The 15,290-nt window shown below is 46.0% G+C and overlaps 1 protein-coding gene across 1 annotated transcript in view; it reads right to left on the minus strand.

The window, feature by feature from the left end:
• The window catches only part of LOC147679841 (cytosolic purine 5'-nucleotidase-like), a 242,758-nt gene that overhangs the window by 101,868 nt on the left and 125,600 nt on the right, over window positions 1-15,290 (minus strand). Inside the window, exons 7-10 of the mRNA XM_086943402.1 lie at window positions 10,795-10,888; window positions 9,530-9,583; window positions 6,960-7,043; window positions 3,089-3,133 (exon numbers count right to left, since the gene is read on the minus strand). Of these exons, the coding sequence (XP_086799528.1) occupies window positions 3,089-3,133; window positions 6,960-7,043; window positions 9,530-9,583; window positions 10,795-10,888 (277 nt within the window). The remainder of the gene's footprint in view (window positions 1-3,088; window positions 3,134-6,959; window positions 7,044-9,529; window positions 9,584-10,794; window positions 10,889-15,290) is intronic.

Consider the following 15,290-nt stretch of genomic DNA (forward strand, 5'->3'; position numbering starts at 1 on the left):
TCTTCCTCCACAAGTTGGAGCTTGGCCTGGTGGTATTGAGCAGTCTACTGTTTTGCTGCATGGTACGCAGTAGTATCATCTGGTGCAGACAGTTTCGCAGGGTATGACACAACATTTAGGTCGGCCTGAGGGTGAAGTATTTAATCCTCCCAAGGATCATTGTCCTCCTGTGGCTTAAAAGGCTCTTTATCTGGGTCCAGTGGGCAGTCGGGACGACCTATTTAGCGTACATACCCTGTGAGTGAGGTGGTGGGCAGTGTGGAGTTAAGGTAGGTGATGATGGAAGAAGCGTGGAGGGCAGAGGTAGAAAGAATGTAGGGCTAGTAGCCACATGTCTAACTCTCTTAGGGTTTGATGGTGCCAGAGAAGGAGTAGACTGGATTTCTTCCTCAAAGGCAAGGTACCAGTTTTATGTAATAGGGACGTGGAGCCAGAGGCCTGGTGAGTTTCTTGCCAGTAAAACACACACGATGATGGACGGAATGTTGCGCAATGGCAAAGCATTCTTGCCAGTGCCTGGAGAATTCACATTTTCTACTGCTTTTTATCAGGGACATCAGCAATTCTTTCAAAGATCGATCACTCTGACCTTGGTGTCAGAGGAGGCCACGGGCTAACTTCAGGCACTGAGATGGTGTCTCTACGGCAGCGACTTTGGCTCTGACTGGGACTTGTCACCAGCAGGGGACTGAGGAGGCAGTGGTTTTGATGATGTGTCAGTCTACTTGGTGACAGAACAGGATGAGGAACAGGATGAGGGTTGTTGCCCTTGGCATTGCTCGAATCAACATTCGGACTGGGGCGGACCAGACTAGGTGCACGGCTAGGATCGAACAAAACGGGAAATACCCAAAAGTTTGTCTTACCACCCCGTGATTCCATGTCACAAACCATTTGACAAAAACAAGTTGCCACTAGTAAAAAGGTCTCTGAAACTACGGAAGACCACTGGGTATAACCGTGAGTTGTACCTTTGATGTAATATTCCACAGGTTAGGGTGCGCCTTAGCGTGTGCATACCGCCGTGGATTTTTCTGGGTCCTGACGAATGCTTTGCTAATGGCACATTTAAGCAGAAACATGTTGACCATTTCTTAGTTTAAATCTTGGATTTTACCAGCCACTTTACAGGACTGATTTACATCCACCACACGTTTTTATTAGTATTTGGGCAGCCTTGAATAAAGTTTTGGATAGACTATCCCAAACACTTTTTAACCATCACCTTCACATCTCACTACTCTTTGCACACATGCATTTGACATCCTGCTCCGCTGTAAGTCAGGCATAGAAGCACACCAAGGAAGCATTCGGCTTCCTTGGTGGAACCCTATGATGAAGCATGTCACCGACCAGGTCGGTGAGTGAGGGTTCTTTTAATAAACACTGGTTGTGCCTTTTTTCTTCAACTGTTTAGAGCAACTATTCTTGTTGTCTCTGAGTCACTCTTCTGTTGTTTAATATATATTGCTCGAATGAAGCCAGCCTCTCGGGGTGTGGAACTCCAAAGGTTTTGCCTCTTCCGGCATGGCTCTGGGCTCACTGCCCAACTTTGCCTCATTCATTTGTCGCTTATGGACCTTGAGGTGCAGTTGCTGCGTGTGGTGTTAGCCGGTGCCTACAGTGGTGCTGACTCAAGGAATTTGATCTCTTCCTCGAAGTCGGAGATCTTGGAGTAGCTTGCCTCGGGTTCTTTCTGCACCAGGGAGATGTGGGGAGGACTTGCCTCTTCCTCCTCTGTGCCGGCTAACTCTTCTGCAGTGAAAATGTAAGTCATTCCCACATCTCTCGGTGTGCATCTGGTAGTGTACCCACCTTCTCTCCCTCCTGTGTCTAAGATTCTTCCTACAGCAGAAGGTGAACATTGCAGCATGATTCTCTGCTTGCCAAGAAGGGGTAGACATTGCAGGTCTTGTGGCGATCGGTCGAAGGATATTTCATGTTGCATTTAGGACAGAAATAGAAAGGAGTGCATTCCATAACTCAGTCCATTCTTGAGGAAAATCTCGACCAGCCTCAAAGGTGAAACAGCAAGTCATGGCCGTGGTTTAATGAAGGGCATCCAACTTGAGAAGTCAATTCTGAAAAATGAATGTTTTCCGATGCAAAGTTTTTTTCATTGCTTGAGTGGAAGAGGGAGCTGCAGAACCTGAAATGGACCTGAACACAAAATAATCCTGTGTATCTAACGCTTATACTTCAGAGCAGAGGCTTGAATTACCAATCCCGATAGCGAGTCTTTCCGTTGATGCATTTTGGAACAAGGTAGAAGTGACAACAGGTCTTGTGTCTCGATGTTCCTCGAAGAAAAACAAGTTGCAAATGTCCGGGCCTAAAACTAGACTGTAGGAGTGGGCAGAGCATACATCTGTATCTTTAGCCACAATGCTTCGAAAATATGGACTCCTAATAAGTTAGACACATGGAATTCAGACCTGGACGAATCCGTGAATAAGCATTAATCTCCATCTTGGAAGACCTCAAGAAGTCCATTGATGCAAATTTTCAATGCATCCCTTTCCTCACTTCCTGGTGTACTTCAAGGTTACTTATAACACCTATGCTGACAACTGGAAAAACCGTCGGACCTCAAGACCTCAGGGCTCAGGGAATGAACTTGACAGTTGAACAATTGTTAGTAAAGATATTTCTCCTCTTTCTCTATTTTGTCTCTTTCCCTATTCAACAACTCATCTTTTCCTTTTCTCCCTTTCTTTCTCTATTCTCCTTCTCTGTTTTATTATGTAGTAGTGGATGATCCTACCCAAGAAAGCATTGACTATGCAGGGCTTTTGAGTGTGTTTTTGAGTTAATAACACATGCTCAGATAGAATATTTGGATGGCTGCCCTAGAATCTGGGACAGAAAACAGCAAGATCTGGACATGGTTTGCTGGAGCTCTGCTGCCTCTGGTCCCTGGAGTTAAGGCGTAATTCTATTCCTTCGCAAAGATTGGAGAAAACAGCATTTATGGCCTGGACTGGTCTTAATTAGATAAACAACTATCCTTCCCATCTGCCTTTGGCAAACCTAAGTAAGTTAATGGCTCTGCTTGCTGACTTGTTTACGTGCTGTGTTTTTGACTCACCTTCTGTGACCCATCATCCACATCAAATAAGTACGTCATAATGGCCTGTGAAGAAAAAGCACAAGAAAATATCAGCTCTAGTTTAGAGGTAAGATGGAATGTGTTTGTTACTTTTGGCTTACTGCAGGTGGTTCACAGTCCCCAAGAATGATAATGGAAATGACAAAAGCAATATGAGAACAGTGGCTGTGAGCCAAGAAGCTTCTCTTATACTGTGAAAAGACAGTGACTGGAAATTGATGAGCTCCCCACAGGCAAATCCAGAAAGAGAGAATCTAGGAACCGAGGGGCTGTTCCAATATGGACTAGGAAGCAAATACAGGTTAAAGGCTGCTCACATACAGAAACAGGTGGATATTTATGAGAAGTGCGTATTTATGAGAAGTGCGACGTAGGGTAGTGCAGCAAGTTACCTTGACATGCTACGCCACAGGGATAGCGAGGAATGCACGGTATTTATCCAATACAGTGCATTCCTGTCCTTTCCCCCTGCACTGGCACAGTTTTGGCAGCCTAGGGCCAACACAGGCACCCTTGCACCATGGTGTTGTAGGCAGGATTGTTTTGTGCAGGAAGGGACACCTTCCTGCACAAAAAGAATCCATACAGGCCTTTTCCTCTTTCTATGTATGCTGCAGAATGCTGCCCACAAAGAAAGGGTAAGAATCGAGGAGAAATAAATATATTTCTCCTTGTTACACTTCACCTGGGGAGGCGTATCTTTTTGACACATTCCCAGGTTTGGGGATGTGTCAAAGAGCATGGGATTTGCATGGGAACACCCTCCGCAATCTCATGGAACGCCTCACTTGCACAGAGTAATAAAACGCAGTGTTTCGTTAGTGGAGTGGCATAAAGTAGATTAGAGGCATAGATGGAAGTAGAGAAGCATAGAGTGTTTTAAGCAGCTATTCATTACTCCATATTTATGAGGCCATTCAAAGCCACGCAATGTGGCTTTGTGTGGATTTATAAATATGAGTTGTGGCTTTGCGTCGTGCATGTACCACGTTGAGTGGTTCAAGCATGATGCAAGGGCCTCATAGATATGCCCTTAAGGTTCTCAAGTAAGTGCTCCTGGACGGCAAATTGGAACAGAAAGGCCGCTACGGTTTATTGCAAAAATAGTTAATGGTGAAAGAAAGTGATTCCAAGCAGGGCCAGTGCAGTGATGTGAAGAAAGTATTTGCCACGTGCAGTGTCATGACAATTAGTGATCATGTTAGGCAGCGAATAGGGGTATTAGCAGCATGGCTCTGTAGCTAAAGGATCCTGTGCTTAATTTGTAAAACAATAAGTGTCAGGGCCCTCGTCAGGAGGCCATCCCAGCTTGCACCACCTATTGCCACTGTCATCACTGCCAATGACAATACATGCACAACTACTAGCCATCACACTACTACAAGTGTGACAATTAGGCCTATTTAAATAAGAATGGCTTGGAGGCAGGTATAATTTGTTTTAATGTCTATTTGAATAATAAATAACTGTTAGCTCATCTCTATATAACACAAACAGCGCCACCATGTGGTAGCTGCCATAAGTCCAGGTGTTGTCAATTAAGTGCTGGCGCTGAGCACCGGAAACCACTGGTTCAAATTGAGCACTGGTGCCTCTCCTGTGAGCTGTGATACTGTATGCTACGGTCCTTGCACCCCGGACAGTCACAATGGGTCCTTCTTCTTAACCGCATCGCTGCTGCGGTTATTTTTGCGCTGTGCCTCTGTTTTCTAATAACCGCGTTACATGACGAGCTCAGCTCGTCATCCGCACACGTCACCCGTGGCTGATGACGAGCTGAGCTCGTCATCAGCATCGAAGGGGTTAGGGCACTAACAACAGCGGTTTGGACACCATCTTTGTGCAGGACCAACAACCCAATTTCTCCACATGCCACTGTCTAGATGTGAAGTGAAACCTGCTTACAGGAGCAGCTGTTCCCTGACTGTCACAACTCACTGAAGGTGACGTTCTTAGACCTACCATTTCCAATTAACAGAAACCTTACATTACAGCCTCATTAATCATCAGGATATTTAAAGGCTGCTTCTTTACAAGTCTGTACCAAATGTTTATCTAATACTGTGGGTGCTACAAACGAATGGGTCTGCCAGTGGAGCTTTGGTAGGACAGCCCAAACACAAGGTTCTCTGCAGACCAAACAAACCTTGGACAATGAAGGAAAGCAGAATGTCCCGCCAATAATCAAGACTGTGTTCTCCACAGGTCTGGCTCTGGACAGAATTTTATAACCGATACATGGGCTGTTAGCAAAACACGGGGAAGTAGCCTGCCCTCACACAGGCCTTATGGGCCATACAGTTGATCCAAAGGAAAGCCGCAATACTGGGCTAATGTAGGCACTGGAGACGGCGTGAAGATGTCAAGTAGAGAGATTGGAGTATCTTGTAGCAACTGCATGCACTCAGCATGTGTTCTGGGGAGTTCCAGATGCTGTGGATGGCTTTCCTCCTCTTGCACAGTCAGGAGTAATGGAGTATGTGCTTAATGGATACACAAGAAATTACTTCTTGGGTACAAGATGTCATCGGTTGTGTGACACATGTGTCTAGGGTAGAAAACTCACATCAAAGGGAGACAATGTACTTCCATGAATAGTAGAGCAGTGCTACCTTAAGGAGTAGGGATTTATGCACATCCAGAGGAACTGTAGTACTGATGCCAAGGGTAGGCCAGTCCCCCCAGGGGTAGCAAAACTCTCTTTTTAGTGTACGAAATTACTCATGTCAAAATTAAAGGAATACTCATTAAAGGGTTGGAAGACTACTTGCATCAGGGCAAGGAGTGTTCACATCTGGGGAAGTGCAGTACTCACTTCAGAGGTACAGGATTATTCCCATCAAAATAGAGGAATATTCATCCCATGAGTAGGGGAGTACACGTGTCTGGTCAGAGGAGTATTCACATCAGGGTAAAAGAGTGCTAGCCTTAGGTAGATGGTTATAAATACCTGGATAGAGGAGTTCTCACATGAGGCATAGGGAGGGGACACATTAGTGGTATATAAGTGATACTTCAAATAAAGAAGTACTCATATCAGCAGTTAAGGATTACTCGCTTTAAGGTAAAGAAGTACTCAGATCAGGTGTAAAGAAGTACTTATATTAGGGGTAGAGGAGTACTTGAACGGGATAGAGAAGCTCCCCAGTCAGTGGCAGAAAAGCACCTTTGGCAAGGGTATAAGAGTACTCATGACGGGTTTTTGAATACTGGCGTCGAGTAGAAGGGTACCAATGTCAATGCTGGAGGAGTACTCACATTGAGGTATAGGAGAGCTCATGCCAGTGGCAGAGGACTGTCCACCTCAGGAGTGTACAAGAACTCACACCAGTGCCAGGCGAGGCCTCACCTCAATGTAAAGGAGTACTCATGTTAGAAGTAGAAGAGTTATAACAGCAGGGGTAATGGAGCAGGCAGTACTCATGTCTGTGGAAGAGTGGTACCCATGTTAACTGCAGAGGCACACTCATGTCAGGTAAAAGAGTACTTATGTTAGAAGTAGAATAGTTATTACATCAGGGCTGAAGGAGTACTCGTGCTATGAGTAGAAGAGTTCTAGCACTCGGGGTAGAGGTCTATGCGCCGCAGGTGTGGGGAGGTACTCACATCAGAGGGAGAGGTGTATTCAGGGGTACAGATGCACTTATATCGGGGTAAATAAGTACTCACTCCAGGGGTGTGGCTATACTCAAGTCAGGGGTTTCTGTATATTAGTATCAGGGGCAGAGAAGTACTCACGCCAGGTCTTGATGTATACCTACTTCAGGGGTACAGATGTACATACACCAGGGGCGGGATAAAGGTACACTCACCTGAGGGGTTAAGGGGTACTTATATTAGGAGTGCTCACGTTTGTGTAGTTGTAGTCGCTGTTGGTGGCCAGGAAGACCTTGCCCACTTCTCTCATGCGGCTCAGCAACAGAGGCATCCTCTCCTGGAAAAGAGACAGCAGACACAAATCAGAGTCTGCCACGTGCTACCCTCTGGTGGAGAAGGGCCGCCATGCTGCGCCCAACCCACTTCTTTGGTCACAACCAAGGGAGTAGCTAGAAAATTAAAATACCCCCACTTGAACTATGCCTCCAGCATAGTTCAACCAGCGCACAAAGTGAGCAAACCTAACCTTTCATAGAAGGATTCCCTTTAACATTTAATCCTCCTTCCATCCATCTATTCATCAACCCTTTCACCGTTCTATCTATTCGTCCCTTTACCTTTCAGTCCATCCAGCATCTATCCAACATCCATCCATTCACCCTTTCATACATCCTTTCTCACGTACCATTGCCCAGCCCCCATACTTCTATTCGTTCATCCTTTTATCTCTCAATCTTTTCACTCATTCTTCCCTACACGGGTAGGATAACATACATTCGTTTTCCCTTACACCGATCCATTGTTTGACCCTTTCAACCATTCTAAAACTCTTCCATCCGTTCATTCTTTCAGCAGTCTATCCTAATGTTCACCTTTTTTTGTACTTCCTTTCACCCTTCCTTTTCACTCCTAATCATTCTATATGTTCTACCCCTATTTTGTTTCATCCTTTTTTAGGTCTCGCACTAGCGTCGCACTGCGCAGTAGTGTGGGCAGAGCTCCGAGATTTAATGTTTCTAGATGTTTTCTACTGTGGGGCTTGAACCCGCCCCTCGTCTCTATTGGCTGGCTTCCTAAACGGAGGCCAGCCATTGTAGGAGAGGGGTGTCACTCCATTCAAGCCCCGTCTTTTCCAGATTCGGGGGCCTCGTCTTTTCGTTTTTTTAAGCCCCGCCCCTTTTCTAGTGGTGGGCGTTTGTGGGCGTTTTTTTTTTGTTTCTTTTTTTACCACGAGCCATTTTCGTCTTGGTTGCCGGGATGTACGGAGCGATTTTCGGGCAAGGAAACGTTACCAGTCCGTAGAATAAAACATATTTTATCTAGTCCTTAAGTTCGTCTAGTTAAGAATAGCTGTGGATTCCAAAGCCACTATTCTACCAACATGGCGCTCATGGACGGCGCCCAATATTGGGTAACACTGTAGCACTTTAGATCTTTTTTTTAAACTGTGATTTTCATACAGCCCCACTAATGTTTGGCCCTTTTCTGTGTTTGTGTTGCAAGACGAACAGCGTCTTTGCAGGAAGTGCATCGTACACCTTGGTCACGTGCAGAGGGTTGAGTCCCAGCTCCCTGTTTCCGACTCAGCTTCACGTGTAAGGCCTTGGGGTCATAGCGCATACACTCTCTGCCTACGTTTTCTTCTTGCCATTTATTTATGTTTTAAAAACAAAAACATAAACAAAAATAATGTCATGAGCAATGCCAATAGCTCTAACTTTAACAATGCCGAGACCATTGCATTGTAAATGCTTGTTCTTTATCTTTCTCTCATGCACACCTTTATGTTTCTCATCCTTTTTTCTTTATCTTTCTCCCATGCACACCTTTTCTGTTTCTCCCTCTCTCTGTACATTCATCATTCCACGATTTCCAATTCTCCTTTGCCTATAGCCACACCCCTCTATCATAGTATTCCCTATACATTGTTTATTAACATTATTCTGCTGTCAGAAGGGGCCACAAATGATTAATTAATTTTTACCAGCCACTTATCACGTGGCGGCCTGCACCGACTTAAGCTACTTACATGGGGGGTTCACTACGCCACTGGTCACAACCACGCTGACGGGAGGTATACAACAGCACAGTAGCAATATGACTGGGGAAGAATACACATCAGCCTCACTACTATAGTGATGGTTTTTGGTCTCAATATGTGCGAGCACTAATACACAGAAAACCAAGGAGATTGGTCACAAAGGTCATCTTAGATACGTCCTGTTTATTTATTATTTTTTTTGGGATGCATCCATGTTAATGCTAGGCAATATGAACAAAATAAACCAGCATTGGCTAAGCCAACAGGTATGGCTTTCATGTGATACATGCGTTGATGGCGTTAAAGGCTCACAACTGAGTTCTGGCAAAACCATTACTATCGCCTAACGTAGTAAAAAGGTACAAGAAAGGATTGCTTTCTGTATACATTGTAGTTTGTGTAGATTTGCATGTGGTATGACTGATACTCATCTGGGTGTATCCCAAGTCCACTCTAAGTGTATTTTCTAGAATTGTTAATAATATAAATTGCAGACCATGGCGCTGTCAAGATACACCTTAGCAAGTTTTGGGAACCATGGGTCTGTCTTGTCACAGCTTCCTTAGTGATCTGGGAAATAAGTAGTTCTAGAAAATAAACAGTCTATTATAGATCTATGTTGTTAGTAAAGGAGATGGGTTTTCAAGGAGTTGACTCGGAGGCTGGAAGAAGGAACGAATGGGGTGCACTTCAGGAGCCAGATCTGATGGATAAGGGCCTGCTAAGGGCCACACACAGGATTAACACCAGAAGCAGAAGTATACTTATATAAATCCACTCACATCTTTTACCACGTACTTCTGCAGGTCTTTGAGGGTCTTTTCCTTCATACAGCCCTGTTGAGGAAAGTACAGCAGATGATGAGCCTCAGGTGTGTGTCACAAGACCGTCACCATTCCCCATTCCCCATTCAGGGGACCATGACCCTTGCACTTACAAGGCGCTCACCAAGAAGAGACACACCAGGACTCTTTCCTGGAGACCACATTACTGCAACCTCCCCTAGACCCGCACCCCTTGAACGAGTTCTACTAGATCCTCACCACTCCCCCAAAGTGCCACGGGCCTTGTGTCAGGTGAGGCACTAAAAGCGCAGCCTGAAGGCCATTTCTTCTTAGTCACAGGATCAAGATGCCAGGCCCTGAACACCCGCCACTCACAACATAAACTCTAGTAAAGCGGAATGCTGTGATTGGTCAAGATAGGACCATGTGACCTATTCCTTCACCATCATGGAGGATGGTGAATTAGTGGCTGGTGCACGCATGCCAAGCTAGGACAATAAGTGTAGTGCTATGAGGGGTCTGCAGTATATATAACACCTCGGATATTTAACTCCTGCAATACATATGGCACGTCCTAAATCACTTGTGTGAAGGATTATTCCGGGTATTCTCAGAGGAGGAATATGTAAGACTAAAGCAATGGCGTGCCAGTAAGACCTTGGGGCCATAATTAAACAAGGAAAGATGGATCCCACTTCCCTTTCCATGGGTACTAGAAGACATTTATAATTTGGGTCCATTGGGTCGTGCCTAGCCTAATAAGCCCCAGTACCACTACACCTGTTGCACCCTTGATAAGCCCCCTACCTCCCTTTTCGTTTTGATACTTGAAATTACATCTCATGACAAAGTTATGTGTTTTTTTGCTTCTTTTCCAGGAAACTTGGTAAACTTTGGAAAAAGGAAGCTTGTAAGAGGGATCTGCTCATTCAGAACATGTAGCTAGAAACGAGAGAGGCGAAGCTATGCTATGATGTAGCGAGTACAGTGACACCGGGCGCCCAGGGCTGTGAGGGCCCCTGGCAGCCTAACTACGTCACCGTTAGAAACGAACACGTTTATACTTTAAATATCAATAACAACACACAAACTGGCAACACGCCTTGCGTGTGACGTAAAATGCCGTGTGAAGGAGTGGGTGAGCGTGTCTCAAGGAGTTCCCTTCCGTGCTCCTGTCGATATCTCACGCCGCCAGCACCCAGTGCTGAGGTTACTCAGCCGCGAGCGCCCAAGAGATAAGCAAAGCCGCGCGCGCCTCTTACCGAGTCGTGCACGTAGTCCATGGCGTCACGCACGTCCTGGAAGATGCTGCGGAAGGACATGAAGAGGTTCCCGTGCTTGTAGCCAGTCTCGCAGCTGCAAAAAACACAAGGGGTAGATGGACCAGTGTAAGCACCGTGTAGTCGGGTCATTTATCTGTTAATTTAGACATCCTGGATACGGAAATAACTGCACTGGCAAGGACGAGAGTGTTAGGGGAGAAACATGCATATAGTCCAACTCTGAATTGGACTATACATGGGCACCCGGCAAACATTCCCCCAGGAGCCAAAAAGGTGGGTCTGTGGTGTGACTAGGGACGCATTGATGCAAGGAGGGTGTTGGGGATGCATCGGGTGGGGAGGGGGGGAGGGGGGGGGGGGTGGAGGGGGAGGGGAGAGCTGGTCTGGGGGGGGGTGGGGGGGGGGAGGAGAGGGGGGGCAGAAGTGAACTGAAGTATATAAATATTTTATGGCTTAACTGCACAATATAAAGCCAGAAAACGTGGGGCTAATCCGGGCTTCTGCACTTCATCAAATTGTGTGTTACTAGGCCAGTGGTTCTTTACCTTTGACATCTTTACACCCCCCACTTGATCACCCCTGAAATACAGAGACCCCCAGTGAATCATTATTGGAATCCGGCCACCCCCAAAGAATCATTATTAGAATCTGAGAACACCAGCCTAAGCAATTTCAATGATTTGAACTACACAACAATACACAAACTTACATAAACAAGCATTCATCAAACAAATATAAAAATATTTTATTTTATTCACGAACAAATGTGAAAAACATCTAAATTAAAATTTTAATGAAAAGGTTAGAGCTTTTCTAAATTCAACTGAGACCAAACTTCATCCATATTATATTCTGTTTGACACACTTGCAATGCTCTCATGAATCAATCTGAGCATACCAAGTTAATTTTTAGCCTCCAATTTCAATTTCCTTCACATTTACAGAACATTTTAAATGTGTAGCTTTACATGTTGCTTCTTTATTTATATACATTTTATTAATTTGTTTATAATTGTTTTTCCCAAGTACTCACAGGCCCCCTGTGAAGGTGTTGCTGACCCCTAGGGGTCCCCGGACCACAGATTAAGAACCACTGTCCAAGGCAATTGTTTTATTTCCCTTTCCCTCCTTTTATCTTTATCATCACATATAAGGGACCTCGAAATGCACGACTTCAGAATGTACACTATACAAGACCTGCTCCTGTGTTTGATATAATAGGAACCACGGCCACCCAGAGAGGGCACATAACAAATGACTGGCCTCTAAGTCCCCTATAGGCATTGTTGTCAGGGTTGGGAGAAGGATGATTGTTTCTACGTACTTCTTAATGCAGTGATATCTGATGCCCTAAGGTGAACTGTTCTGCATTTAAATGAAATACACTTTTTGAATTTTTGAGACTTATTCATATTTTTCTCATTTGTTGCAAGACTTGTTTTAAAATGAAGGTGTTCCAAAAGGTAACTAGTGCAGGACACACTAGTTATTTCCTTTTTTACCTTCAATTAACCTATAAATATATGCTTGCTTGTTTATTTAACATCTTTTTTATGTTAGTGCTGAGTCAAGTAAGCAGCAGACCAGTGCTGCTGTTGACCAAGGGGCCGTATGTAAAGATCAGGAGGCTGCATGCGCCCCCAGGCTGAACTTTGAGTATCAATGAACTACATAGTGTAAGAGGGAAGGAAACCATCTCATGACACAGTAAAACAAATGTAAGGGGGAGATAGCATGAAAGGAAACTTTGGGCAGAATGAGAGAGCGTAAGAAGGAATATGGGTGAAGAAATCTCCTCCAGAAAGGATGAGAGTGTAAGAGGGAAGGTATAGTGAAGGAACCAGTTTTGCAGGTGGGCCCCAACGACTCTCATTTAAGGGAACCAGCCACATCATTTTCATCAGCCTTTGACTCAGAACAAAAGGTAACAAGCATTAGGAATGCATTAGGGCTCGGGTTTGTTTGAGTTAGAGATAATGCCATTGTAAATGGCAATGTGTTTTAGGCATATGTTTTGGAGTGGATGCATGTGGTGTGTGTTGGAGATATGTGTGTTGGATTGGAATGTTATCAATGGTAAAGTGCAGCATAGTGTGATAGGTAAAATTTTAATTGGTGGATGCGTTATCAATTGGTGTGTGCATTGATGGGTGGTGGATGTGTGTGCCTGTAGGAATTGTGCAGTGATGGCTGTTGGTGTGTGTGTTTGGTGGAAGCGTGTAGTGGAGGCTTGAGGTGTGTATGACTGGTGGTAGCGTGCAGTAAGAGCTGTTACTGAGTGTGGCTGTCAAGCGTACAGAGATGGATGGTAATGCGTGTGGTTGGTGAAAGGGTGCACTGACAGCTGTTGATGATTGTGCCAATTGAAAGAGTGGCTGGTGCACTGCCAGCTGTTGGTGTGTGTGTGTTTGGTGAAAGTTGCACTGACATTGTTTGTTGTGTGCGTGGGTGTTTAGCAGCACTGATGCATGGTCGTGTTTGCTTTTGGTGAAACCGTACATTGATGGTTGTTGTTGTTTGTGCCTGGTGAAAGCATTAATTGACGGCTGGCGGTGTGTTGTTGTGTGTGTTGTTTTGTGTGTAGTGGTGAGTGTGTGGTGGTGAGTCTGTGGGGGTGAGTCTGTGGGGGTGAGTGTGTGGTGGTGAGTGTGTTGTGGTGAGTGGTGACGAGTGTGTAATGTTGAGAGAGTGAGGTGTGTGTGGTTTGTGTGTGTGTTATGTGTGTGTGGTGTATGTGTGAGTGGTGTGTGTATGGTGTGTGTGTGTGTGGTATGTGTGTGTGGTGTTTTCTGCACACTCACACACTGCCCCTACACATTCACACACTGCTCACCCGCACACTCCCAATGTCACCCGGCATAGTCACACACTGTTTATCCTGCACACTCATTCTGCACACTCACACAATGTGCACCCTGCACCCTCACACATTGTCTCTGCCGTCACTCTGCACTCACTGTCACTTTACACTCACTCTGCACTCAGAACTCTGCACTCACTCTGCACTCACTGTCACTCTGCACTCAACTGCACACAACTGCACTCAAAAGCACACAGCACTCAAAAGCACACAGCACTCAAAAGCACACAGCAGTCTGCACTCAACAGCACTCTGCACTCAACAGCACTCTGCACTCTGTACTCAACAGCACACAGCACTCTGCACTCAACAGCACACAGCACACTGCAATCAACAACACACATCACTCTACAGCACTCTCACCTCAACAGCACTCTGCACTCAACAGCACTCTGCACTCAACAGCACACAGCACTCAACAGCACACAGCACTCTGCACTCTACAGCACACAGCACTCTGCACTTAAAGGCACACAGCACTCTGGACTCAAAAGCACACAGCACACTGCACTCTACAGCATACAGCACTCTACAGCACACTGCACTCAACTGCACCCAACTGCATTCAACTGCACTCACCTGCACTCAACTGCACTCACCTGCACTCAACTGCACTCAAAAGCACACAGCACTCAAAAGCACACAGCACTCTGCACTCAACAGCACTCTGGACTCTACAGCACTCTGCACTCAACTGCACTCAACAGCACACAGCACTCTGCACTCAACAGCACTCTGCACTCTACAGCACACAGCACTCTTCACTCAACTGCACTCTGCACTCAACTGCACTCTGCACTCTACAGTACACAGCACTCTACAGCACACAGCACTGTGTGCGTGAACAGTGCCTGTGTGTGAACAGTGCCTGCGTGTGAACAGTGCCTGTGGGTGGACAGTGCATGTGTGTGAACAGTGCCTGTGTGTGATCAGTGCGCCTGTGTGTGATCAGTGTGCCTGTGTGTGTGCGCAGTGCCGGTGTGTGTATGTAGTGCCTGTGTGTGTGAACAGTGCCTATGTGTGCGCGCAGTGCCGGTGTGTGTGAGCAGCCTGTGTGTGTATGTACTGCCTGTGTGTGTGAACAGGGCCTATGTGTGCGCGCAGTGCCGGTGTCTGTGTGTGTGAACAGTGTCTGTGTGTGTGAACAGTGTCTGTGTGTGTGAGCAGTGTCTGTGTGCGAGCAGTGTCTGTGTGTGAACAGTGCCTGTGTGGGAGGAGTGCCTGTGTGTGTGAGAAGTGCCTGTGTGTGTGAGAAGTGCCTGTGTGTGTGAGAAGTGCCTGTGTGTGTGAGCAGTGTCCGTGTGTGTCAACAGTGTCTTTGTGTGTGAGCAGTGCCTGTGTATCCCTGCACCTAAAATCAACCTACTTGTCATGAGGCCCGAGGTTAGACACACAAGCGCAGCTGTTGCATCCCGGCTGCTCGGACCCTCCATGCAGAAACACATTCCTGCTCTCGGAGGTTTGGTTTTGTTGCTGAACAAGACATGAGCCCCTTTGATGAGATGAGGAGAATGCGGCAAAATGTGGGACTGTTCGTAAGTGACATTGGCGCAGTGCCGGTGTGTGTGAGCAGCCTGTGTGTGTATGTAGTGCCTGTGTGTGTGAACAGTGCCTC

Source organism: Lissotriton vulgaris, chromosome 11, assembly GCF_964263255.1.
Source record: "Lissotriton vulgaris chromosome 11, aLisVul1.2, whole genome shotgun sequence".
Classification (NCBI taxonomy): domain Eukaryota; kingdom Metazoa; phylum Chordata; class Amphibia; order Caudata; family Salamandridae; genus Lissotriton; species Lissotriton vulgaris.